At 37.0% G+C, this 25,900-nt stretch overlaps 2 protein-coding genes across 6 annotated transcripts in view; one reads left to right on the top strand and one right to left on the bottom strand.

The window, feature by feature from the left end:
• LOC132149222 (retinoic acid receptor alpha-B) overlaps positions 1 to 7,876 on the top strand; it is a 113,806-nt gene extending 105,930 nt beyond the window's left edge. For all 5 annotated transcript variants that reach the window (XM_059558253.1, XM_059558254.1, XM_059558255.1 and 2 more), the window contains 5 exons: positions 3,892 to 4,052; positions 4,158 to 4,334; positions 4,440 to 4,644; positions 5,175 to 5,333; positions 5,431 to 7,876. In XM_059558253.1, the coding sequence (XP_059414236.1) occupies positions 3,892 to 4,052; positions 4,158 to 4,334; positions 4,440 to 4,644; positions 5,175 to 5,333; positions 5,431 to 5,630 (902 nt within the window). In that variant the 3' untranslated portion in view covers positions 5,631 to 7,876. The remainder of the gene's footprint in view (positions 1 to 3,891; positions 4,053 to 4,157; positions 4,335 to 4,439; positions 4,645 to 5,174; positions 5,334 to 5,430) is intronic.
• A 14,797-nt stretch (positions 7,877 to 22,673) lies between these two features.
• Positions 22,674 to 25,327, bottom strand: LOC132148752 (uncharacterized). The gene is made up of 5 exons (XM_059557446.1): positions 25,238 to 25,327; positions 24,469 to 24,579; positions 23,183 to 23,349; positions 22,819 to 23,018; positions 22,674 to 22,714 (listed from the first exon to the last, which is right to left on the bottom strand). Exons 1-5 carry the CDS (start codon positions 25,325 to 25,327, stop codon positions 22,674 to 22,676), a joined length of 609 nt encoding a protein of 202 aa, XP_059413429.1.
• Between the last annotated feature and the right edge of the window lie 573 nt (positions 25,328 to 25,900).

Raw genomic sequence — 25,900 nt, 5'->3', positions numbered from 1 at the left:
ACTGCAACATACATTTAGTACACTATGCTAGGAAGGCCTCTTGTTAGTCATTTGTCTCTCTGATCCTGCTGTCACCACCTACTGGACAGAGTGCAGAAGTGCTCTGCATGGATCACCAGTCAAATGACATTTTCCAGCATTATTTAAAGCACACCAGAGATTGTCTGTCATTTCATAGTGATGTTATAGCATGTTTGTATGACAGGCATGTGTGCAAGCTGTCTTGTGAGCAATGTTCCCTGTAATATTTTTTTCTTGCTGATCAAATCTTTTCTCTGTTGGGTGGACTTTTCAGCCACCTGAGCAAAAACATTCTTTATACCAGGCTTGTACAGCGCAAACACAAAAAAAGTGTGTAACTTAACTTTAATGTGCAATTTATATTTGATTTGACCCTTGATGCAGCTAAATTATGCACATTTTAGGTTACCTGAGGAAACATTTTTAACTGTGCTGTTACTTACCAAGAAATTCTGTAAAAAAATAATAAATAAAAAATCTCAGAACGGTTAAATTCTTTATAATATAGTATAAAAAGTTTTCAGTAAATATAAATAAAAAAATCAAATTGTGTGTGGCGCATTATTCTTCTTCGTGATCGCTAGATAAGTGTGCAGCTGCGTATGAGGGAACATTGTTTGTGAGATGTCTGGTGTGTATTTGTGCAAAGACAAATTAATATCATAATGAATACCAGCTACTTTTTTTTTGTTAATAGATTTCTCAGGCATACAGTAGCACTTTATTATTGCTCTATCTGATGTATCTGTTGTAGTAGGACCTAATTTAGTTGCTTTCGCTTTTAAGAATAAATATGGGTTTCCATGTACTTTTGTTCTGTTAGTGGCATGAAAGCATGTACTCTTTTCTTTCTGTGCTGTGCTGAACTGAAGTTTGCTTTTTCTGCCAGAGCAAGATAAAATCTCTGCCCCAGATTTGTTATTTTATACATTTCATTCTCTCTGCTCTGATATGATGGCTCGCTCGTCATCATAAAGTTGTTTGCAAGCAGGTTTCGTCTTTTCGCACATGTCATATTGTGAAAGATTACCTCCCTGTGTTAATAGTTCTTTAATGGCTCCATTAGATTGTGTTTTCTGAGCCCACGCTGGCACCCAGCTCCCTCTGGAGAAATGAATATGTGGCTGTGGGGAGAAGTGAGGGAGAATCATCCTTTACCACCCCTCTCGCTCGCTCCCCCAATGTGTGTGTGGAGGAGGGAGAAGAGCCATTGAGTTATCTTTAGACCAAGGAAGGAGTCCTTACCAAAAACAGCAAGAAAACATGAGATAAAGGAGTGATTGAGGCTGTAAGAAGTAGAAAAGAGAGAGATTGTGAAGTTCCAGGACAACAGAGAGGGAAGAAACGGAGGAGGGAGGAATGCAGGCGCAGAGGGAGAGCCTGTTTAAAGCTCTTTAAAGCAGCCTGATATTTGTCATGTGACGTGATTAGATTAGGTTGGATTTTAGTGAAAGCAGAGGTCGTTTGTCATGGTTATTAACAACCAACATTCATTTCTCATCTCTCGACACTGCACACACCATCAGCACATCTGTGTGTGTGCGTGTTGAAACACAATGAGTGCGTTTACATTTGCTTGCATTGATTTTCACCAGTGAAGATTGCAATTCTTCAGTGTCATTATTTTCTCATCCCAGTTTAATGTGCAGAAACAGATACAAGTAAACCACTTACATCTCACAGATTTCCCTGAAGAGTAAATACTTTGCTGAAACAATCAATCTTTTGGTAGTATCAATGTGGATTCCGCTGATGGCATGAGATTGACACAGGAATATATTTGTGGCCTATTGTCCTGAATTTGGTTGCGAGTGGTGCTGAACTGACACGCTTCATCTTTGAAAACTTGACAACATGCAAGTTAGATAACACAAACTGCTGTTCAAAAAGTTTGGGGTCAGAAACTTGTTTCAAAGCATGGTTGTACAATTTTCTTTCTCTTATGCTCACCAAGGCTGCATTTAATCAAAAATACAGTAAAAGCAATAAAACTACAGAATAGTTTTACATTTTAAAATAAGCCCTAAAGGTTTAGTTCACCCCAAAATGAAAAGTAGTCTGTGTTTTACTCCCCCCCTCAAGCCATCCTATATGACTTTCTTCTTTCAGACGAATTTGATCTGAGTTATATAAAAAAATCTCCTGGCACTTTTAAGCTCCATCATTGTATTGGGTGGGTGTTTCTGTTCAACAGTTCAAAACACGTTAAATAAAGCACACACATCTGTTGATTGCACGATTAGTGATGAACACAGAGAGAACAAAACAAAAAAGCTAGTCATGAATCAGAAGCACAAAACAAGGATTTGTAAAGAAAAATGTCAGAGGATTCCGATATAAGCCAAGAGGAGACTGGTTTTCCTTTGCTCAAGTAAAGAAACTTTGCTTGCTTAAACTCGTGAGACTAGCATATCTCAGAAGCAGAGTGCTGGGACAATTTTTAATATAATTCCGATTGGATTTGTCTGAGAATAAAGTCATTAACACCAACGAAATCTGAAGTGTGAGTAAAAAAACCTGGCAAATTTTCATTTTTGGGTGAACTAAACTTATATTGTAAAATTATTTCTATGATGGCAAGGCTGATTTTTCAACATCATTACTCCAGTCTTCAGTGTCACATGATCCTTCAGAAATCACTTTAAAATGCTGTTTTCCTGCTTAAAACATTTCTCAATATTATTAATATTGGAAACGGGTTTTTGGAAACGTGATAAATGTTTTCTCAGGATTCTTTGAATAGAAAGTTCAAAGGCATTTATTTGAATTTAAAACTTTGGGGGGGGAATGATAAATGACATCACTGTTAATTTTATCAATTTATTGTGTTCTTGCTGAATAAGCGTTAATTGTTTAAACACTTGCTGACTTTTGAATAGTACTGAATGTCTAAAACTGTCTTTTTCAGGTGAAGGTCATTATTGGTTTTATGCAAAACCTATTTTTTTCCTGTTATCCTGATTTCGCTTTGCATCTAAACACAGTTAATGGTGTTCTGGTGTACTGTTCAGATTTGTGTTTACATTAACGTCAAAGCCAAAAGGAAAAAGGCATTTTCAAAATCTTCTTGTAAACACTTTTCTTGCATTGGTGTGTTTTGTATAATGAGCTCGTCTGTGAGTTACCAGTGTGTTGTATATTGCATCCATGTATAATGCCTCTAAATATTCAGTGTTTTTTTTTTTATGACTTTTCTATTATTGTGTAGATTACTCTGTATTTTTATGGCAGGTATATCACTGTATACATGTTTCCATTGTCAAAGAAAAAGAAGGGAAGACCTCAGAGAATCACTTCCTTGGACATCTGTGCTTATTTAGCAATTGAGACACTTTTACCTAAAGATCTTTTTGAACTGCCACATCAAAGTTATATTCAGCTCTTTTCTCTCTGGAAATATAGCAAGAAATGTATTTCTATTTCCTTGTTCCTTCTCTCTATCTATCTATCTATCTATCTATCTATCTATCTATCTATCTATCTATCTATCTATCTATCTATCTATCTATCTATCTATCTATCTATCTATCTATCTATATACACACACACACACACACACAAATATATATGTGTGTGTGTGTGTGTTCTCTGGGTCTTTCACTTAATCTGCCGCCTCTTTCATTCATTATGTATTAGCTGCCAAAATGATTAAATTGGTTTAACTGTATGATCTGCTGTTTTCATCAGGCATCCAAAAAAAACACTGGACGTTTACTGCCATCTTGTGGCTTGTGTATATAATTAGTTTTATATTTATTATTATTTAGATATTTCTTTCTTTCTTATTGCTACTTTTGGTAAGATATCAGTGGAGTGTATATCGATGGTTGGACCTTTTTTTTTTCTTTTTTTTTCTTCCTGTCCTTGCAGCTGTTCGGAATGACCGGAACAAGAGGAAGAAGGAAGAGAAGAAGCAGGAGTGTTCAGAGAGTTACGTCTTAAGTCCTGATACGGAGCAGATGATCGAGCGGGTTAGGAAGGCCCATCAGGAAACCTTCCCCTCCCTGTGCCAGCTGGGCAAATACACCACAGTAAGTCGGAGGCAATGCTCTTAACACCAGGTGACATCTTTGTGGAATTGTGATGAAATAATTCACAAACTATGCAAACGTTGTATCTGTCCTGTTCTCAAACAGAATAACAGTGCAGAACAAAGGGTTTCTCTGGATGTTGACCTGTGGGACAAGTTCAGTGAACTCTCCACCAAATGCATTATTAAAACGGTGGAGTTCGCCAAGCAGCTGCCGGGCTTCACCACGCTCACTATCGCAGATCAGATCACGCTGTTAAAGAGCGCCTGTCTCGACATCCTGGTAAGAGCACCACACTCAAGTGTGTTTTTGTCTGAATAGTGCATGAATAGATGCATCACTTTTGTGTAGGTTCAGAATTTACCTGTCTTTAATTTTCTTTTACAGATTCTGCGAATATGTACGCGTTACACACCGGATCAGGACACCATGACGTTTTCAGACGGTCTGACACTGAACCGCACGCAGATGCACAACGCCGGCTTTGGTCCACTGACAGATCTGGTTTTCGCCTTTGCCAACCAGCTCCTGCCTCTGGAGATGGATGATGCAGAGACGGGGCTCCTCAGTGCCATCTGTCTGCTGTGTGGAGGTACTGCAGCTTTTTGACTCTAATTGAAACCGAGTTGAAACCGACTTTTGGCCATATTTTGGTTTGTGAATGTTGTCTTCATGAATTTTTCATTTTCAGTAATCACATAAACCTGACTTTTCTTGGTGTATTAATTACATGTTATCTGTCAGCCCATCACTTATACTAATATATCATTTGTATACCAAACTATGTTCATCCAGTATTGTCAGCAATTTCCTTTTTTAGGTTTTACTGTATGGATATGCAATATATTGGCCCTGTTGTTTTTTTTTTTATTTAATGTCAGACTATTTGTCTACAGACTTGTTTGTTTTCAGTTTTTATTTTGAATTTTGTAATCTGCTATGTATAAGTTACCAGCTGGAATTATAATTAATTATAATTTAAAAATAGTTTTGTTCCATTTTAGTCAATGTTTAAATAAAATGTAAACGCTCTAGAACTCGTAGAATGACATTGTTCTGTTTTTTGTGCTTGTGGGACTGTTTGTTAGCTGATGTTCTAAAACCCTGTGCACTTGTGCTCAGATCGGCAGGATCTGGAGCAGTCAGATAAAGTGGACGTGCTTCAGGAGCCGCTGCTGGAGGCCCTAAAGATCTACGTGAGAAAGAGGAGGCCTCATAAACCACACATGTTCCCCAAGATGCTAATGAAGATCACAGACCTGAGGAGCATCAGCGCTAAAGGTCAGATTCACAGTCACTCTTTGAACATCAAGCTTGAACCAACCATTCCATTCAGTCCATTCTAACCATTCTAACATTTTTATTAATTCTCAATCAGGAGCCGAGCGAGTAATAACTCTGAAAATGGAGATTCCTGGCTCCATGCCTCCTCTCATTCAGGAGATGCTGGAGAATTCGGAGGGTCTGGAGGGTGGCGGCGGGGCGAGAGGAGGAGGAAAAGGAGCGCCACCAGGAAGCTGCAGCCCCAGTTTGTCTCCCAGCTCAACACACAGCAGTCCCTCAGCTCACTCCCCCTGAGTCTCACCTCCAGACAGGGCTCCGTACAGAATGAAACTGGTTTGAAACCAGAAATAAGCCACAGCCGAACAGCGCCAGAAAGAAGAATTTCGGTAGACTTTGATCCGGGCTGAATGGACCCGAATCAAACAGTAAATCTGGCTGGCTTTCATTAGCTAAGGAGCAATTGAGTTACACACAGGCCGATTCTGCTCAAAACTCACACCGTCAATAAAACCGCCAGTGATTCAGTGACGGCCAGAGCCCTGCTGCTTTTCACGTGGCGGTAGTTTTGTAAAGATGGCAGAACAAATGCCCTGTGTGTGCAGAAGTGTCTTCCCAGCTCTGCTCCCATCACACAAACTGTGAAGGCCCAGACAAGATCTCTTCTTCATCTGAGGGACGCATTCTCTTGGGCCTGTGATATTATTTTATAAATTTCAATCCCTTAAAGCAAGCTAAAGAATGTTAGGACGTCAGATGTCAATAAGTCAGGGACATTTTGAACTTTCCAGCTGGTTCAGTTTCTTTGTTTTCTTACAAAAAGATATATGAAATCTATATTGACAGAAATATAAGATTTGAATCTTGTGTCTTAGGTGGAATGCAGAACAATACTTATCTTTTCTCTCAGAAGTTAAACACGATCAAGGTTGACCCCCAGTTATGTTCACGTCATGCACAAGGGCACGTCACGCTAGCACTGAAAACGATGCGTGTACTTCAAGATGTGAAGTACCATGGGGTTAACATGCAGTTTTGTCCAGTGAGGAAATGATTCGGAGATGTATTCACAATGATCAACTTGGCAGTTTGGGCAAAGAAATGAAGGATCTCATGGAAAAAAGCAGCTTGTAATTTATGATGTGAATGAGATCTCCGAATTTAAGGAGCGCTAAATGCCTTTGTGTAGCTTTTTAATATTGTTTCTTAATTTACTTTTAATTTTGTTATTGTTAACTTTCAAAAGACACCGAGACCCCCCCCCCCCACACACACACACACAGTATTAGCAGATTATTAAATAATAAATGAGATTTCCAAACATAATGACTCACAAAGATTACAAGATGTATTTTTAGCTAAATGCCCACAAGAACTTGTCATTTCAGAAATATTGAGAATGTTGTAATTGAGCATTTCACACGGAACGTCATGCCTTTTTTTGACAGCACCTGAGTCTTGAAGCTCTGTTATTTGTAGACTTGTTTCTAATCATCTGTCATGTTTTAGCTGTCGCGTGTGCTGAGATGCTTCCACCGCTGCGTCCTTGTCCTCTGTACCTTACAACATCACTGCCTCTGCTCTCCTGCAACAATCATTGAACAAATGTCAACAACAACACTGCCTCTGTATGACAATCACTTTAAAGCTCACAAACAACTTTGCCTCTGTAACACACACTGATCCATGCCAGACATCTGGATTCATGAGTCCGCTTGCGTTGTTTGTTTTTTTTTTAGGTATAAAAACATCGAACAAGTACTGAATTCACAATTGTGGTTGCGTAGAAATGCTTTATTAAAGTAAGACCTTGTTTCGACATTTCTAAGAATGTAGCGTTCTTTCTTCATCATTTACTCATCCTCATTTAATTCCAAATCTGTATGATTGATTTTTGGGTGTGTGTTCTGCAGAAGAAAGTCAGTCATGCAGGTTTGCAATAACAGGAGGGTGAGTAAATGACAGGTTTTCCAATTCTGTGTGATTTATCCCTTTTAAAAACATTAACTCAAAGTAAGAATACAAGTACATTTGGGAGGCTCCATACAATTCAGCTCTGGTGGATCAGTGTCAGCATATCATTATTGTACCAGTTTACAACAGCTCTGCCTCTGCTAGACCCGTCGCTATGAACCTTTGAACTGTGCAGTAGGCCGAAACAGTTTCCTCTAACACACTCTACTGAGAGTGAAGGGTGAACCGTTTCACTGCAACTATGCACAACATGCACAGAGCTCAAGTCTATTCACTTCTATTTACCTGTTGTGAAAATCACAAGCCTCTTCCAGTCGCTCAGTACTGTTTGTTTCCTTTGATTCTGCATTCAGTCACTGCCCAATGGTTCATTGCTTTTTGAGCCGTACTGCATCACAGACCTCGACGGGCCTCTTCTCTCACTCAAAGGATGACAGAGATCTACACGACGTACAGCACAAATCCTGTACTGCTTTAACAGTTGTTATACAGTCAAACGCACAAAAATATTTCTGTTGTGTCAGGTCCCTGAATAATGAGTAATGTTTAATAAAGACTTCTGTTTTGTGTGTTTCTGACCATGCTGGGTTTTTTTTTCCTCTCTCTCTTTCTCAGTGTAGAGATACTAAAGCTGTGGTTTCTTTGCAACATTCTCTGTCCGACCACATCAACAATTGTTCAGATGACCGTGACTTTTTTTTTTTTATCACACATATATACATATATGTATATGTGTGTATGTATATATGTGTGTGTGTATACACACTGAATATATGCATCTGTGGATTGCTATAATGAATTGCATTTTCTGATACACTTTTTTTTTTTTTTTTTTTTTTAGTTTTATTGCAATCAATACCCAAACTCAGTTTTTCTGAATTGCTAAAGCATTTCTTGAAACCATAACTTTAAAAAAAAAAAAAAACCTTAAACACCAATCTAAACCTTTAAACTGAATCACAGAACCCCTGACTCTTCTGGCAAAGTCGAGCAATCGCTGAAAAAACCATTTCACCTGTATTCAAAATCAAACAAAGCTTTAAAATCATACACACATTAGAGTAACACTTTCCAATGTGGGTGCACAAATATGCATTAAATAATGCTTAAATGTTGCACAGTTAATCATGAGTTAATGTATAACTCATGAAGTACTAAACCATTTATTAGTGCATACTGCATTAACAACTAATGAACACTATGATTCATAGACAAAGCAATCAAAAAACTGTTATTAGTTAAATGTGTCCTAATGTATTAATTCCCTAATAACATATAACTAATGAATTAAATTCATATGGTAATTACCACAATGGATTGAAGCATGCATTTCAACTTCTCTCTCTTTATCCTCCTCTTACTCTGACTCTCATTGCCTCCATGCTTGCAACTTTCTCAAAATGGCTTACCTGAGGCCTATTTGTAGTGCTAAGTCTCAGACCGATTGGTATTCTGTTTTCTGTGCAAGTGTTTTCAGGTGTGTATGTAAGTGCCTAGAATTGCCAGATGAGTTTTGCATTTTGAACAGTGTTTTCCCAATGATAACTGGTGATTTAGTTTTTGAACAAAGTGTCTAAAGTAAGAAAACGTGTTCAGTGTTTATAATAGTTGTTACAGAACTGCAAACAAAGTGCAAAGGTGACGATGTGTTTAAGGTATGCTACAAGAGTGAATAATTGAAGTGTGAATAATTTTGAATTCTTGTGTGTAAACCCTGACAGGCGTGTTGCAGTTGTGCTTAAGTTTGCTTTCTTTAAGGGCTGTTAAGGGCTTTCCATCACAAGTTTTATCACAGTGCAAATTGCGTTTTAGTGAGTGAGAATGTGTTTAGAGTTTTGCAAAAAAAGTGCATGAGATTGCAAACAGTGTCTAAACTGCCTGAACTTGTTCAAGTTTTTGCTGAAAGTGATTTATTTATTGGACAAATTGGTTTAGGCTATTGAAAATTTGGTTCAGATAATGGGGTTTAGTGTCTTAAAAACTGTAACAAATAGCCACAAATGTGTTTGTACCAGACTACAACCACACAAGGTACTGTACTTCTCAGTGTGTATTATATGCACTGTGTGAAGTATGCTAATTAGTGTGGTCATAGTCTGGTACAAAAACATTTATTGCACGATTGTAAATGCATGAAAGTAAGTGACTTGCTGCCATACATGAAAAAGTGGCCATGTAACATGTCTTGGTTCACTAAAAATGTCTTCCCAATGATGACATCCCTTCCTTCTTCCTCTCTGACACCCAAGGGTGCTATCACCCACACTGCAATGTTGTTCAGCACTGAAGTCACTGTTATCCATTTTAAGGAGTAAAGAACAAACCGTTTCATTGGTAAATGTGACTACAGCACAGATTAGCATACTTTTTGTCATTTTCTTGGCGAGTCAGTGGATAACTGCTGTCTCCACGAGTCTCCTTTGATACTAAAAGGATTTCTCCAATCTCCATCCACAGGTGAATTTAATTAACATTTCAGTGGACAAAATGCTGAAAGAATAAACTGAAAACAAGTGCTGCATGTTTAGTGCCCCCCTGTCGACAAGCTTGGCCCCTAAATTTGATTTCTAAATTTGAAATCATATCACACCAAACAATTTTGGGTGAAATGCGCAGTTTGTCCTGTAACTATATATAAGGAAAACATCACCAGCTGCTAAAAGTCAAAAGTGTTAAAGTAGGTTGAACTCAGGTCATCGGAGGTGAAGCTGCGTTAACTTATATGTTGGAGTACTGCCTGCAAGGTTATTGCTCAGACAAACTATGAGAAGATTGGATCAAATAGACCAATATAATGAATACAAATGCATTTAGGTTAAAAAAAAAAAAGAATGAGACCCACTTTAATATTAGAAATGCTTTTTAACATTCAATATGCCTTAACTGTAACTTATTGTGTTATACTTAGTTTACAGATAGTTAAAATGTGTTTAGTGTAGTGGTAATCATGGAAATCTACAAATACTGTAGTTGAGGTCACTTTGCTAAAACCAAGGGTCTGCCAATGAAAGGCTGTTGCACACATAAGATGCAACCTTTTCTGACAGTGTATGGTTTATATTAAAATTACAGAATAGAACATGATCAAAATGAACTTTTAACATTCAATTTAAATAATGTAATTGCACAAACTGTAGGCTACAATTTACTTTTTTATTGATATAACATATCTGTCCTCTGATAAGCATTGTTCTGGGCTGAATCAATGGTTTCTTATACTTTTGGGAAACACAGTCCTGTTTGTCATCTTTGATGGACTGGTTCTGTCTTGCCGCATTTGCATGTGTTCAAATGAGCGGGCCAGAGAAATACTTCTATCATACACAATTATTTGCTAACATAGGTTATTCGTCCAATTCAATGCATTCGATTCAGTTCAGTTTATTTCAAGTTTATTTGTATAAAGCTTTTAACAATGTGACTATCTCAAGTTGATGCCCATATGGCAGAAATGTATGGTAAAAATCAAGTAGTTAGTTAATGTCATGTAATCAAACAGATGGTGAACACTGTTAACAGGAATGTTTTTTTGTTGTGATCAAACTTATTGTAAAATTTTGTGTGAGGGTTGGCATCATCTCTTCTCAGGTGTTCGGTCATCTCGGGTCTTTGTAGGGCTGGATCCAGACTGAGGCTGCTAATTTCTAGTTACAGCAGAAGCAGAGAAGGAAATGGAGAGAATAAAAGCGTAGCTGCTGTTCCAACTTAGCTAAAAATTATGTGTTCAACCCAAGCAAAAGAATGTTAGAAGAATGTTAGAATGTGCATTTGATCAGATGTAACTGAAGTGCAGGGTTTTGAGATTCATTATATGAATGCTTGGCCAAAGAAATGTGTCTTTAATCTAGATTTGATCAGACTTTGCTATCCTAGGAACTACCAAGTGTCCAGAGTTTTGCGACCTTAGGGAGAGGGGATGGATTGTAGCATGACAGAAGACTAGTTAGGTACACAGGAGCAAAACCATTTAGGGCCTTAAAAAGTAAGTAGTAATATTTTGTATATAGGATAATGCATATTGCGCACATTAATTTTTTTGTTAAATAAAATCACTGGTATAAAACACCTTGGTATCGATATTTTTTATTTGAGTATCAATACTTTAGATATCCGCATCAGTATCAATATATCAATACTTCAGGATTGATATGACCATCTCTACCTGTAACAAATTTTATACTTTTACAATTGTCAAATCCCTGAATGATGAGATTTTAATGTTTAATAAAAGACTTGGTTTGTGTGTTTCTGATCATGCTGGGTTTTAATTTGTGAACTTTTGTTTTAGTGGTGGGTTACAAAGCTACAGTTTCTTAGTTTCTTTGATCATTTGATATATTAATAACATTCTCAGAGTGTGACCACACAACATCCTTCTGTTTAGTAACGCCTTCTTCCTCTTTGACACCCAAGGTTGCTATCACCCAGACTGCAATGCTGTTCAAAACAAGTTACTGTTATCCATTTTAGGGAGTAAAGAACAAGCCTATGTTTCCTTGGTAAATGTGTCTACAGTGCAGTTTTCACTTCTCTAATGTGAACACCATAATACTGGAAACACTGTGAACCTGTTGCTCTGTATACTTGTCATTGCCTGTATGGGTGAAAGGATAACTCTCTCCATGTGTCCAGTGTTGGGAAGGTTACTTTGGAAATGTAATGGGTTACAGATTATAAATTAGCCTATTTTAAATGTAATAAGTAGTGTAACTATTTCAGAAACTTTAAGTAATGTAACTGACTTTATGCAACTGACTACATTTGATTATAAATTTGTACACTGTAAAACACTGTAAAAAATCCAACTTTCGGAAAAAGTACATAAGTAAAAGTAACCTGAAAAATCAGAAGTCTTTTTTTAGCAGAAGTCAGTTAAATTTTTTGTGTGCACTGAACAAAAATACTTCGAACATGTTTCTAGCAGAAGTTGTTTTGTTACATTAGATACTCAAGTATTTGTTCATAACATCCAAATGTTCTCCCTTTCTTCAACTTTTCAAATTGAGACATCAGAACAAAATTTTACACTGAACAATACTGCAGCATAGTTCCCAGCATGCATTGCAGCTTGAAAACATATTATGTTAATTATTATTAAAATATTATAATATAAAATTTGTTGATCCTCGCCATGGTTGAGAATCGTGTGCTGAGGAATATGTGCATCTCATTGCAAAATGTTTTATACATTTGTCAATTAGCATAAAAATGTGCTTTTAATTGTAGAGGCAAGTACTATCCAAATGATATAGAAGGCTTTGAAAAGAATCATAAATCTAAAAGAACGGAGGACGTGTCTGGCAAATGGCATTTGACGCTTGACCACGATTTGTGCTAGCAGGCGAGTTGGCGTCCGGCAATGCACTTCCTCGTTGGTCACATTTTGGGGAAAAAATTTATTAAACCTGTGTTTGTGTGTTTACTAGCTGGTCCTGACAAGTTAAAAATGCTTATAAATCAGCTAAAATGTTTTGATTTATATATACTGTTTTGTACGTTTCTGTGAGGAGTAGGTTTAGCTTATAGAAAATATAATTAACCTGCTATAAAATCAGTGAAAGTCAATGCAATGTCCTCACTAAGATAACAAAACGTGTGAGTGTGTGAAATTATTCAGATGTAACCCCTTTGTAATCTTTAACATTTTCTTAAGTAACGGTAATTTAATTACGGTTTTTTTTTCTCAGTAACTATAACAGATTAAATTATGTAACTCCATTACATGTACCTATAGTTACTCCACAACACTACAGTCGTGGCCAAAAGTTTTGAGAATTACATAAATATTGGAAATTGGAAAAGTTGCTGCTTAAGTTTTTATAATAGCAATTTGCATATACTCCAGAATGTTATGAAGAGTGATCAGATGACTTGCATAATCCTTCTTTGCCATGAAAATTAACTTAATCCCAAAAAAACCTTTCCAATGCATTTCATTGCTGCCATTAAAGGACCTGCTGAGATCATTTCAGTAATCGTCTTGTTAACTCAGGTGAGAATGTTGACGAGCACAAGGCTGGAGATCATTATGTCAGGCTGATTGGGTTAGAATGGCAGACTTTACATGTTAAAAGGAGGGTGATGCTTGAAATCATTGTTCTTCCATTGTTAACCATGGTGACCTGCAAAGAAACGCGTGCAGCCATCATTGCGTTGCATAAAAATGGCTTCACAGGCAAGGATATTGTGGCTACTAAGATTGCACCGAAATCAACAATTTATAGGATCATCAAGAACTTCAAGGAAAGAGGTTCAATTCTTGTAAAGAAGGCTTCCGGGCATCCAAGAAAGTCCAGCAAGCGCCAGGATGGTCTCCTAAAGAGGATTCAGCTGCGGGATCGGAGTGCCACCAGTGCAGAGCTTGCTCAGGAATGGCAGCAGGCAGGTGTGAGTGCATCTGCACGCACAGTGAGGCCAAGACTTTTGGAAGATGGCCTGGTGTCAAGAAGGGCAGCAAAGAAGCCACTTCTCTCCAAAAAAAACATCAGGAACAGATTGATCTTCTGCAGAAAGTATAGCGAATGGACTACTGAGGACTGGGGCAAAGTCATATTCTCCGATGAAGCCCCTTTTCCAATTGTTTGGGGCATCTGGAAAAAGGCTTGTCCGGAGAAGGTGAGCGCTACCATCAGTCCTGTGTCATGCCAACAGTAAAGCATCCTGACACCATTCATGTGTGAGGTTGCTTATCATCCAAGGGAGTGGGCTCACTCACAATTCTGCCCAAAAACACAGCCATGAATAAAGAATGGTACCAAAACACCCTGCAACAGCAACTTCTTCCAACAATCCAACAACACTTTGGTGAAGAACAATGCATTTTCCAGCATGATGGAGCACCGTAAATAAGGCAAAAGTTATAACTAAGTGGCTCGGGGACCAGAATGTTGAAATTTTGGGTCCATGGCCTGGAAACTCCCCAGATCTTAATCCCATTGAGAACTTGTGGTCAATCCTCAAGAGGCGGGTGGACAAACAAAAACCCACTATTTCTGACAAACTCCAAGAAGTGATTATGAAAGAATGGGTTGCTATCAGTCAGGATTTGGCCCAGAAGTTGATTGAGAGCATGCCCAGTCGAATTGCAGAGGTCCTAAAAAAAGAAGGGCCAACACTGCAAATACTGACTCTTTGCATAAATGTCATGTAATTGTCGATAAAAGCCTTTGAAACGTATGAAGTGCTTGTAATTATATTTCAGTACATCACAGAAACAACTGAAACAAAGATCTAAAAGCAGTTTAGCAGCAAACTTTTTGAAAACTAATATTTATGTAATTCTCAAAACTAGAGCTGAAACAACGAATCGATTTAATCGATTATTAAAATAGTTGTCAACTAATTTAGTCATCGATTCGTTGCTAAATAACTTTTATTTGCCGTAAGCGGCTCATTTCGTGCATATTTCAAATCTGCGGTGACCAAAGTGTGGCAGTAATGAGCCACCGGAGGTTTTACTCAGCCAGTACAATAGGAGAAGTAGCGAATAGCCAATAGCTGGCCTCGTTTTGTCACGTGCTTCCCGAACAGCGTCTCTGCAGCATTCAGCAGGATGTGGGAGTATTACTTTGAGCCTTCAAAAAAGAAGAGTAACCTGTAAACTCTGCACTACGGAACTGTTTAAGGGGACGTTCACATATCGCGTCTTTTGCGCGCTCAAGTTCGTTATTTCCAACACCGCATCGAGTTAAAACATTTCAACTTTTCAGAATGCAGCAAGCGCACCGCGGGTCATGTGACAAGAACTAACCAATCAGCTTCATCCTTTCCCGTAACAACGTTAAAAGCTCAGTCAAGATGAAAGGAACAGCTGATCATAGTTGTATATGGATTTCCATTTCGAAATAAATTTAGTAGCAGAGCTACTGCAAGCGATTTTTTGAGCTGCAAATCCATTTATCCTTTGCTGAAATTTCCGCGTCTTCAAGGAGAGAGCACGTCATGGTTGCTTATCAAAGGCAGACGCCTCAGGGGCGCAACTGCACGAGCGCTTTGGAAAGGAGGAGAAAGTGGCGCGCCAAGCGTTTTCCACGCGTTTTTAGGCGCGATATGTGAACGGCCCCTAAGACTTTCATTTGTGCAGATTCTCCAGTACAATGTTTGCAATTTTTTAGTCGTAAAAGCTGATAACATTGCTTTTTAACAGTTAACATTTAAAGCTTTACAAACATGTTCTGTGATCAGTTTGTCGTTTACCAGTTCAAAATTCAGTCGTGCAGCCTAATTATGACTGAATGAGAGAGATAAATGTTTAAAGATATTTGAAATACACTTTTTTTCTAAGTATTCACTGCTCTTTTTCACACAGCAGGTTTTTTGTGTGTGTCCAATTTTTTTTTCTGGACAACCTTCTGATGGATTTTACTTTAAATTGTGAGTTCCATTCAGGTTTCATGCCATTGGCACTTTTTTCGAAGGATTGTTTACAATTTCACAGCAAAAGCTATAAAGCTGTTTTCCAGTAAATAATAAAATACAATGCACTGCAATTTTATTCTGTTTTATCCTTATTCTTCGTGAAAATATGTTCTGAAAGATTCCTTAATAAGCTTTGTCCGGGATGTTAAACTACTTTAGGAGCTCTAAGGACTGCCATGGTGAAAACATTTGATATCTCCTTGTGAAATTTGCTAGAGTATGGGTCAGTGTTCTGATTGCAGAAGAGTTCGACAAAGGATTACTAACACAATAAAACAACTCCAGGTATATTTTTAATGAGGATATGACAATGCAAAATGGTTAAAATCTCTTAAAAATCTATGCTGAAGGATAAAGACCATTTATTAATAATTTACTTGGGGAAAAAACTAAAATATAAGCACATAAACCGATTAATCGTAAAAATAATCGACAGATTAATCGATTATCAAAATAATCGTTAGTTGCAGCCCTACTCAAAACTTTTGGCCACGACTACATCACTAGCATAGCCAAGAATCACAACATGGGTGGGCCCAGACAAAATCGGGTGGGCCTAGCCTCAAATGCATTTGTTATCAAAATTGGCCAACACAACTACATCTGCTTGAAAACACCAGTTTAATCAGAGCATAGGTCTGTATGTCATCATAAGCAGTGTTAAGAACATAAAATAAGAACAGCATTAGCAAGACGGTCACACCATGCACACGCGCACATCTAAGACAACACCATCATCAGATCAGCAGGAGATTAGTGGATAGTAAAAACAATGCTTGGTCATAGCCTGGCTCAGCAGCTATATAAACCACATGAAATAAACAACAGTGATGACTAGGCAACTATGAAGTAGGAAAATGCAGATTGGCTTACTTTTGACAGTAGACCAATTTAGCAGGTTTTTTATTTTTTTGAGCTCAGCTACAGAGATCCCTGGTTGCCTTTGTTCATATTACAGTTCCCTTCCAAGGGAAGCATACTTATAAACATGAAAATAACTTTGGCCAGCAATAGCCTATGACTTCATTAGTGGCACAGGTAAACAATGAGTCCGCACACCAGAAAATGCTCCTTAGCAATTTTAATGGTTGCTCACCACGTGTAACGTTTCGGGCACAAGCCCTTCATCAGACATGAAAACAAGTGGGGAGACACACCTCCATATATACAGCCATGTATGATCACATGATCACATACATCCATGATTAATCACATGACCAATCAAGTTAAATTTCAATTACATCAGGAAAACAGATATATATATATATAAACCGACATTTGTAATACAAAAAATATATTAAGTGGCTAAGAAAAGGCCTGAAGTGCTGAAGCATAGCGCACTTCCTGATTTTGCCAAGTGGGAGTTGACCTGAGACCAATAACTTTATGATGACTCTGGGGCAACAACTGCCTCAGCCAATCAACGTTTATGATGTCATCACCGTGTGCCCCCCGTCGAGTCCGCCAAAAAAAACAAAAAAAATACAAAAAAAAAAAAACACCTCCGTGCCATCACACACACTCAAGGTAAGGCCAACGGCTTTTTACATTCTATTAATTAACATGTGCCTTCTACTACGGCTGATGATGTTAAAATTCATATTTGTTTTTAGATTATGATTTGTCCACCATCGAAGAATAATTATTAGCTTGGATTGGCGAGTTAAGTTAATTGGCAGTTGCCAACCAAAATTGATCAGCATCGCTTGACTCAAAAAAGAAAAAGATGAAAATACTGTTTAGATTAATATATTTATTATAGACATAGTATGCATAGCTACACCGTATGAGAGCTCATTTTCTGCTGGTGCGACAGTTTGTTAGCGCTCGCACTGGAGCCCCAGAATAGTAACGTTACGTTTACTTATCATTTGCGTGTCGCACTGACCATTCAGTGCGCGATTACCTGCGAGATCCAGGGAGAAACGTTTGAATTAGCTTATTTATTCTGTTACATTATGTTACATATATGTTGTCCTCAGACCATCATAATAATATGTTGACCTCAAGTCATCACTAATTTATTCTGTTACATGATGTTGTCCTCAGACCATCATAATAATATGTTGACCTCAAGTCGTCACTGATTTATTCTGTTACATGATGTTGTCCTCAGACCATCATATTAATATGTTGACCTCAAGTCATCACTGATTTATTCTGTTACATGATGTTGTCCTCAGATAATATAGTAAAATGTCTTCCTAAAATAGCTTTCCTGATGGTATAACTTCACAGTAGACCTATCTGTAAAATAATCATATTTATATTAAGTATTTATCATTGCTTCTGTATTTAGGTTAAAGGACACCAAGTGGCAATAAGAGCACACAATGGAAGGTATGATTTTTTTTTTACTTTATTTAATGTAATTTAACCATGTTTCATTTTTAACATGTTTTAAAATCTAACACAATGTATACCTTCACCTTACTGGCGGTTGGGGGAGAGGCTGATTATTTGTAAGCTACAAGAGAAGCAACTACTCACAGCATATTTTTATAAACATACATTTGCAATGTTATCAGATGGGCATTTTAAATTGTATTGATTTAACAATAAAACATTTGTTTATTTATTTATTGACCATTTTAAAACCCAATGTACTTGCAAAATGTGTAATCTATTAATTATTCTTCATCTTTGTAGATGTTAAGGCATTAAGGTGTCTCCAAAGTAAAAGGCCAAAGTTCACAATAGGAAGTGTGGGGCCATATAATATACAAGTCAAAAGTTTCAAAACTTTAATGGAGGACAGCGAGGTTTCTGACGAGGTAACTTAATGTCCTTATAGTAAGCTATGTAAATTCTTACACTACCACCAAAACAAACAACAATGGCCTCTGACTAGCATTTAGCCTTCAAATTTATTTTGAAGTTCTGCAAGGTGTTCACGAAGACATTTCTTTGCTAGTCAGATGCTGAAAAACACTGAAATACAAACAAACTGGAAAATTAAGCCCAGAATGCATAAAAATAAATAACATGCTTTGTGTGTTGGCTCTTGTCTAGCAGCAAAACATGCCTCCAACATCTGGGCATTTTGTACCTTAAAGGTCCAGTCTAGAACAGGACTGATGATAAATGATTTATATATTTCTATTTTACTTAAAATATAGAGCAGTTCAATTCTTTTTACCTCACATTTTTCCTTGATATTTTCAGGTCATGGATTCCATATGTAATGTCCTTAGCAGGGTAAGTGTAATTTTACCAGCAATAATTTGAATTCTATTATACAGTATATATAATTGATTTGTTTATTTCTTCAACTCTATTAAAAAGGAAAATATTGTATCCCTCTACCTTAAATCAGGATCACCCAGGTGTTGTGCATGTAAATTCTCAGGCACTCACAAAAATTCTGGAAGGATCAAAAAGGGCAAAGAGCCACTATTTTCTCAAGGTATTTTGTCACTGACCTGCATTTTTTTGTTAGGTATTATGTTAATGAATAGCTGCTGCTAGGTTTCAGGAAACTTAATTAAACAGCATTCAGATTATATTTTATTCCTTTGATTTCTATTCTATTTCTCTGAATTACAGAATAACATTTTGAAAGAGGCAACAGAGATGTTTGGTGCTTATCTCGAGGCTGGCAATCACTGGAGCTTTTTTGTGAGTCAAACCTTTTTAAGGATAAATCATTCTCACATGTGGATTCTATTTCTGTCTTTAAAAATCAAAAATCTTAGTTATCTGCCAAATCACCTCTTCCAAATGATTCTATTTTATGTAACAATGTGTCTTAAACACCACAAAACCCATGAAAGTTAACAAATCTGACTAAAATGTTATTCTAGCATTTTAAGTATGTTAAGATTAACATATTACAACTTTCAAGGCAAAATACAAAAAAAATATTTTTATTACATGCTCAAATTATGAATTAAAAAGATTGACACTGTGATGAGCTGCATCTCACATTAGTTTGTTTCATGTTCCTGGAACGCCTAGTAAGTACTCCAAACTTCAAAGAGTCAGTATCATTTATTCTGGTGCAATTTCCTGTGTTGGACCATGGGACTTGGAACATGTCAGGGCCAGAAGGCAGAGTGAATATTGCAATAAGTGTCTAATGGTATTATTATAACTTCAAATATTTCTGTTTTAGCATTGCAATTTTGACAGAAGGTGCATCACCTACTTCAACTCCCTTGGAGAGACAGAGTGGCAGTGCCAAGCAGTTGCTCAACACTGGTGGTAGGTATTTATTGTTTTGTTTACTATAATGATATCCGTCATCTAATGGGCTAAAATCTACTATAAGGGCTAAATTGTGTAAATGGCAGTACCTGCCCTTCATTAACACTGTTGCCTCTAAGTAATTTTAGAGCTGATCAATTTCTAACCAACTTCCTAACAACTTCCTCACAACTCCCACTATTTACATTATACAGACCCACTCTTGCACAGTCATGCTCACATGACTAGCATAAGTACCCCTCTCTGTAGATTAGATTTGCTACGACGCAACAGTTTTGACTGACATGGATATGACAAAATATTTATTTTAAAATTAACTGTTGAAGTTGGATGTTAGCCATGATTATGATTTTGTTGATTACAGTACATTTGCAGCTTCAAGGGGGGTGAAAGGAGAGTGGGACATTAAAACCACAAAACACACTTTACAATCCGATTCCGTGTCATGTGGTATCCACACACTTGCAGTAAGTTAATTTCTGTTATCCAGCGTAAATCACTGCAGGCATGTGTCAACCATTTTAATTTAAACCTATTATTATATATAATCTACCCTTGTACATTGATATATTAAAGCGCCAATACTTGTCTGATTATTTTAGTGACATATGTAATTATTTTTCTGTATTTTTTCTCTCTTGTCAAAAAACTTTTGCCTTCCTTCAAGTTTGCCACTGAATTTGTGAAGTCTGGTGGCTGTATTACCTCTTTCCAGTGCCCTGCAATACAAAAAGAGAGAATGCGCCTGGCCTCACTTTTGTTTCAGTCTTTAGGTATGTGGCTTATTGATTGAAATGTTATCAATAGGTATAAATATAAATTAAATTAAAAGTAATATGGAGTTTACCACTCTCCCCCTCATGGGTATTGATAGGCATGGTACTGTACATGACTGATATTTAGAAAGCCCTGCTCTCATGCTTTGCATCTGTGACACTGTACTTGTTCATAGGTTGGCAAAAAAGATGTTCCACCCAATGTGCTGCAGCAGCCTAGAAAGGCAAAGTCAAAGCTGACAATATTCAGCACTTTAACCGAGGGAGAGGCGGAAGACCTAGCAAACGGGTTTGGGATGGCACTGGCCAAACATGTGCCGAAAGAGAAACTACTTGCTGGTATACCTGAAGAGGACATCCCAGCAACACTGTAAGTGTGTCTGTATAAGCCCCCTCTCCGTATGTGGTGTCTTGTCTTAGAATATCTTAATGTCTACACCTTTTTATTTATACACCCCGAATCACTACTTGCTGCTCTGACTGTATGCAATTTTATGCTACACTGACTCTATATCACAGTGTAGTGTCTAGGATTGCCTCTGAGGTCATATTAGGAAAATAGGTTAGCAGCGTGGATCAGGACAGATTTATTTTATTTTATTTTCATCTTAAAGTACAAATGTAGGGTGCATTGACGTTCTAGAACTGTTTGTTCTGTTGACAGAAAATTCAATGTTTTTGCCCTTTGTTAAACTTAATTGGCCTAATGTGCATTTTATTTCTAATATTACCATTGTACAAACTTTTTCAGCCTGCTGTTTAGTCCCTGTATCAAGAGGCCAATTAATCAACAAGAGAATGATGTCATGCGTATTGCAATTCCATATGATCAAGTCTAGGTCACCTTCCTTCATTTATATAGGGCTTTTAACAATGTGGATCTTTGGCTATGGTGCAACAAAATAACAATCCCAGGTAGTAACATGAACATTTTAATTGATTTGCAGGAGGACCATTGAACAAATGAAAAGTAATGTGGAAAACCTTGGTCCTGAATCTGAGCTGGATTTGGCCACCCACCGCTTTGGGCCTACAGCAGCTGAGGTTTTCTTTTCCTTTTTAGAGGACTCCTTGAAATGAACAGTACCCATGTTCCTGCATACGTGGCTGCTATCAGATTATTTCTAAACAAAAAAGGAAAGTTCAATTTCTTTATCTGATATTTGACAAGGCTTTTATTTTCATAGTCAATTGTTTTATAGTAACTTTTACTGGAGGACTCGTATAAAGGACTATAGTGGAGAACAAGTACAATGTTTGTTAAAATGGCAAAACTGCATTTGAATAAAAAGTACTTTTCAAACCTTATTTGTATTATCTTTTTGGACCACTGATTGCTCTGCGTTTTCTTCTTGATTTAATAGGAAAACTTGATGTGACATCTGTCCTCATCTCTGAGGCAGTGTTTCTGTCAGTCTTTCTTTTTCTGTTTGCAAATAGTGGCCGTATTTTCCGTGACTTGTCCTCATCACAAAGTCGCACAAATCTTTTAAAGTTTATATTTTCTTCCTTTGTTTGCACTTCTAGTTCATTGACTTTATGGGCAATGTCCTCAGGAATTTTCTCCCATGTCTGTAGAGTCTTCAGTATGCTTTCCAGTTTCCTGATAGTTATACTACGCCTATCTTCATCTGCAATTTTATCCTGTATAGGCTCCACTGAAGTGTTAATTGCATTTTTTGATGTTGTCTCACTCATCTCATTTAAAAGTCCCTTTGCAAGTAGTAGACAAGCACATTTTGTATGATATGAGAAAGTACAGCAGTCACATACATTCGCCACTATACATGGTTTTGATACTGCTCTTCCAAATAAGCTTTCAACCTCTAGTGTTCTTTTAGGCTCTGTAGAAATGCTATACTTATTATTTTGAATCAAGTTCTTGGCATGGGCTTGCAGTTGTGTGTCCATATCTGGAAAGGTTTCACAATCACCACAAGTGAGAAGACTTAATAAAATGAGATGCTTACATGTACGTCCCCTTGTACCAGCAAGACAACTGCAGAACTGCTCTGCAGGGCATACACAGTAAACTACATGTGGATTATTTTCAGATGGCACATTGTATATGTATGTTTCTGTTGAAGCTGCAGTAACTGCTGTGGCCCAACCGTTGTCTAGCATCCTCTGAGCAGACTTCTTTATTTCTTCCATTTTACATTCCAGAGGGTTAAAGACTCTCCCAGCAGACTGCAAATCCTGTATTATGTTGAAGTACTTATCAGTCTTGTTCAATAGCACATCAATCAAATGATCCAATCTACGATTCCGGATGCCACAGAGGAATTGGTATTTTAAACGGTGGAAGAAGCTACAAGGAAATAAAAGCAGAGAGATCAGTTTGTTGAATGAGGAGCAGCAACAGGTTGAAACAATTACAATGTACTCTTTAACAAACTAAAAGATACTCAAAACACCATGCTAACTTTCAGTTATGTTGATTATCATTAAGTGAACATGCATAAAAATGTATACCGTTCTATTAGATTGTTTGTTTCAGAGTCTCCATGCTTATAACATCTTCCGAAGTTAGACCACAGAGGACCAATTGGCTCCCAGTGGTTCCTAAAGTACTTGCAGACATCTTTTAAGTTCTTAAACTGGCAATGAAACATCTCAGCTTTTTTCTTGAATTCATGTTCCTGTAAAAATGGACAAACAAAATCATGTTGTTTTGTGTTATCACTATAAGAACTGAATTTATAGGTCATAAAGGTAATCCTCGACATAGACCTCAACCCTAGTGTGTGCACTTAGTGTGCTGGGAATGTCATGTTAGTGATTGATTATACTAAAGTCATTTAGGCCTATATGAAAGGTAATAATTAATGTTTGTATATTATAACATAAAAAATGCAAGGGTACTTATGTAAACTTTTGAACAGGGTCATTATTATAAATGATTATAAATTTAGCTATTATTTTGAGTTGAGGACTATATGCAAATATCTGTTATGTGAAATATCTTATTCAGGACAGAACTAAAATAAAAAAATATTTTTTTATTATTCATAAAGAATCTTATTTTGTTATATAAGATATCCCATTAAATCTCGGAATTAAATTTCGTAGTTATAGTGCACATAACAGGGTCACGCAGGGCTGGTAATATGGAACGGAAACTTTTACAGAGGTAGTGCAAATGGAAATATCTATATCCTCTGGGCATGAATGAGGAATTGACTATTTAATTGTTTTCTATAAATTTTGAGTGATTGTGATGTTTTATCTATGTTTATCTGTTAATTTATACAGCGAGATACATAATGAGAATCATGTAACCTTTATACTTCAATGTCCAATCATGTGACGCGTGTATTTATGTTGTTAGAGTCAGATTCCAGTATATTACATTGATTACATAATAAGCTTATAAATGACTGCAGGTATAGGCATGGATACACAAGGCACTGATGAAGGGTTGAATCTGAAAACGTTGTGCGCACCTTGCACGAAAACTAGCCAAAAAGCTTACAGGATTTCATGGTCCAGGGGTCACAAATAAAGTGTGGCAAATCTTTTATCCTATTTTTTTGTTTTCTTGGATCAACGCACTGCAAGTTGTTTATTTATCTGTTTGTTGACTACTGTTTGGCGCTATGCTTTTCCATTCTTTCCCTCTTATTCTGTTAAAATAATAACATTTTGTAGATACTGCAAGGTACATGACCACATATACATAGCTTGCTACCATTGAAAAAAAAAAAAAAGTCACACTACAAGCTATAATTGCACTATAAAACAAATGAAAAGCAACACACCGTGGAACAGGATTTCAGCTCCGACATTAACTGCATAATGTGCGCTCTCGAATCTGCCTTTTCAAGTCCACTCACACCAGATTCAGATCTTGACAGCCAACGTGTTACTGCCTGTGTGTGATAAATGGTGGGGAAATATAAAATTATTTATTTAAACTGGTGAGACCTTCAATTAATCTAATCAATGCATTTGGCTAGTATTATTGTGATCAATTGATGGCAAATTGGCCAACAAATAACTGGAAGCGAACAACAAGAAGTCTTGCACCATTCCACCCATTGGTCCTTACCAATCATGGCCTCCTAATAATCCACTTACATTGAATTGGCTCTATCACTCTCTCTCCTCTCTCCACCTATAGCTGGTGTGTGGTGAGCGCACTGGCGCCATTGTACTGTGGCTGCTGTCGCATCATCCAAGTGGATACTGCACACTGGTGATGGTTGAGGAGAGATCCCCTGATATGATTGTAAAGCGCTTTGGGTGTACAGTAGTACATATGAAAGTGCTATATAAATGTCTCATTCTATTCTATTCTTCTATTCTAAGTTACAAATGACTGTTTAAGATTTACAACAAAATTAACTTCACTTTTAGGCCATTCATACTGTATATTCTCACTAAACCTTATGTGTCATCCAGTTACCAAATATTTTAACTGTTGTTTTGGATTGAAATTTCAGCACAACAATAATAGATTTATATTGCAAAATGAGCAAATCAAATCAAATCAAAGCAGTCTCCATTCAATCTTAACTTAGTACTTACTTGGGTTACATGGTACCAACAAAGGAGAACATCTGACTCGTTGAACACCTTACGGATAGGATTGATTTCAACCTGGTCTTTATCAACCATAAAGCACCTAATGAAAATAAGGTAACACTTTACAATAAGGTTCATTAGTTAACATAGAGATAACACCTACTGTAGGCTAGTCATTGAATGCTGTTTAGAAATAAATGCAAGCTGGTTCTGGTTCATAGGGGAAAAAAAGAATTCATAAATTGAATAATGAACCTGAAATAAAGTCATGCATAAAAAGTTAAATTTTAAGGAACTGTGTACCAAAACATTATGTAATAATTGCAATTGAATTTGTTTATATATGTTTGCATTACCTTGGAGGTACAGAAAATGTTGGTTTCAGCTTTTCCAGTGCCAGCTGAAGCATGGCCTGCTTTTCATTTCCCAAGATGATATAGGCAATGGGTATGCCATGACCATGACTGTCCCTGACAACTAATGTAAATAAAGGAAAGCCATACTGGTTGACGCCATGTGTTGCATCCATAAAAACAATATCTCTTCCATATTCTTGAAGACTGTCTCTCATTGATGGTGTTTATAAAACTATGACAAGATCTGTTTGTGGACTGTAAGGCTGATAAAAAATAACAGAGTCTCTGAAAGCGCCCTCAAGAAGTTGTG

The sequence above is a fragment of the Carassius carassius genome, chromosome 9 (assembly GCF_963082965.1).
Source record: "Carassius carassius chromosome 9, fCarCar2.1, whole genome shotgun sequence".
In the NCBI taxonomy this organism is placed as follows: Eukaryota; Metazoa; Chordata; class Actinopteri; order Cypriniformes; family Cyprinidae; genus Carassius; species Carassius carassius.
The sequence above is the reverse complement of the archived record's forward strand: the minus strand, read 5'-3'. Positions and strand labels throughout refer to the sequence as shown.

Excerpts from the sequence above, each read along its gene's own strand:
- LOC132148752 (XM_059557446.1), bottom strand. The coding sequence starts at position 25,327 with ATGGTTGATAAAGACCAGGTTGAAATCAATCCTATCCGTAAGGTGTTC. Across the intron at positions 24,580-25,237 it reads GTTGGTACCATGTAACCCAA|GCAGTAACACGTTGGCTGTC; the intron begins GTAAGTACTAAG and ends TATCACACACAG. Across the intron at positions 23,350-24,468 it reads AGCTGAAATCCTGTTCCACG|GAACATGAATTCAAGAAAAA; the intron begins GTGTGTTGCTTT and ends CCATTTTTACAG.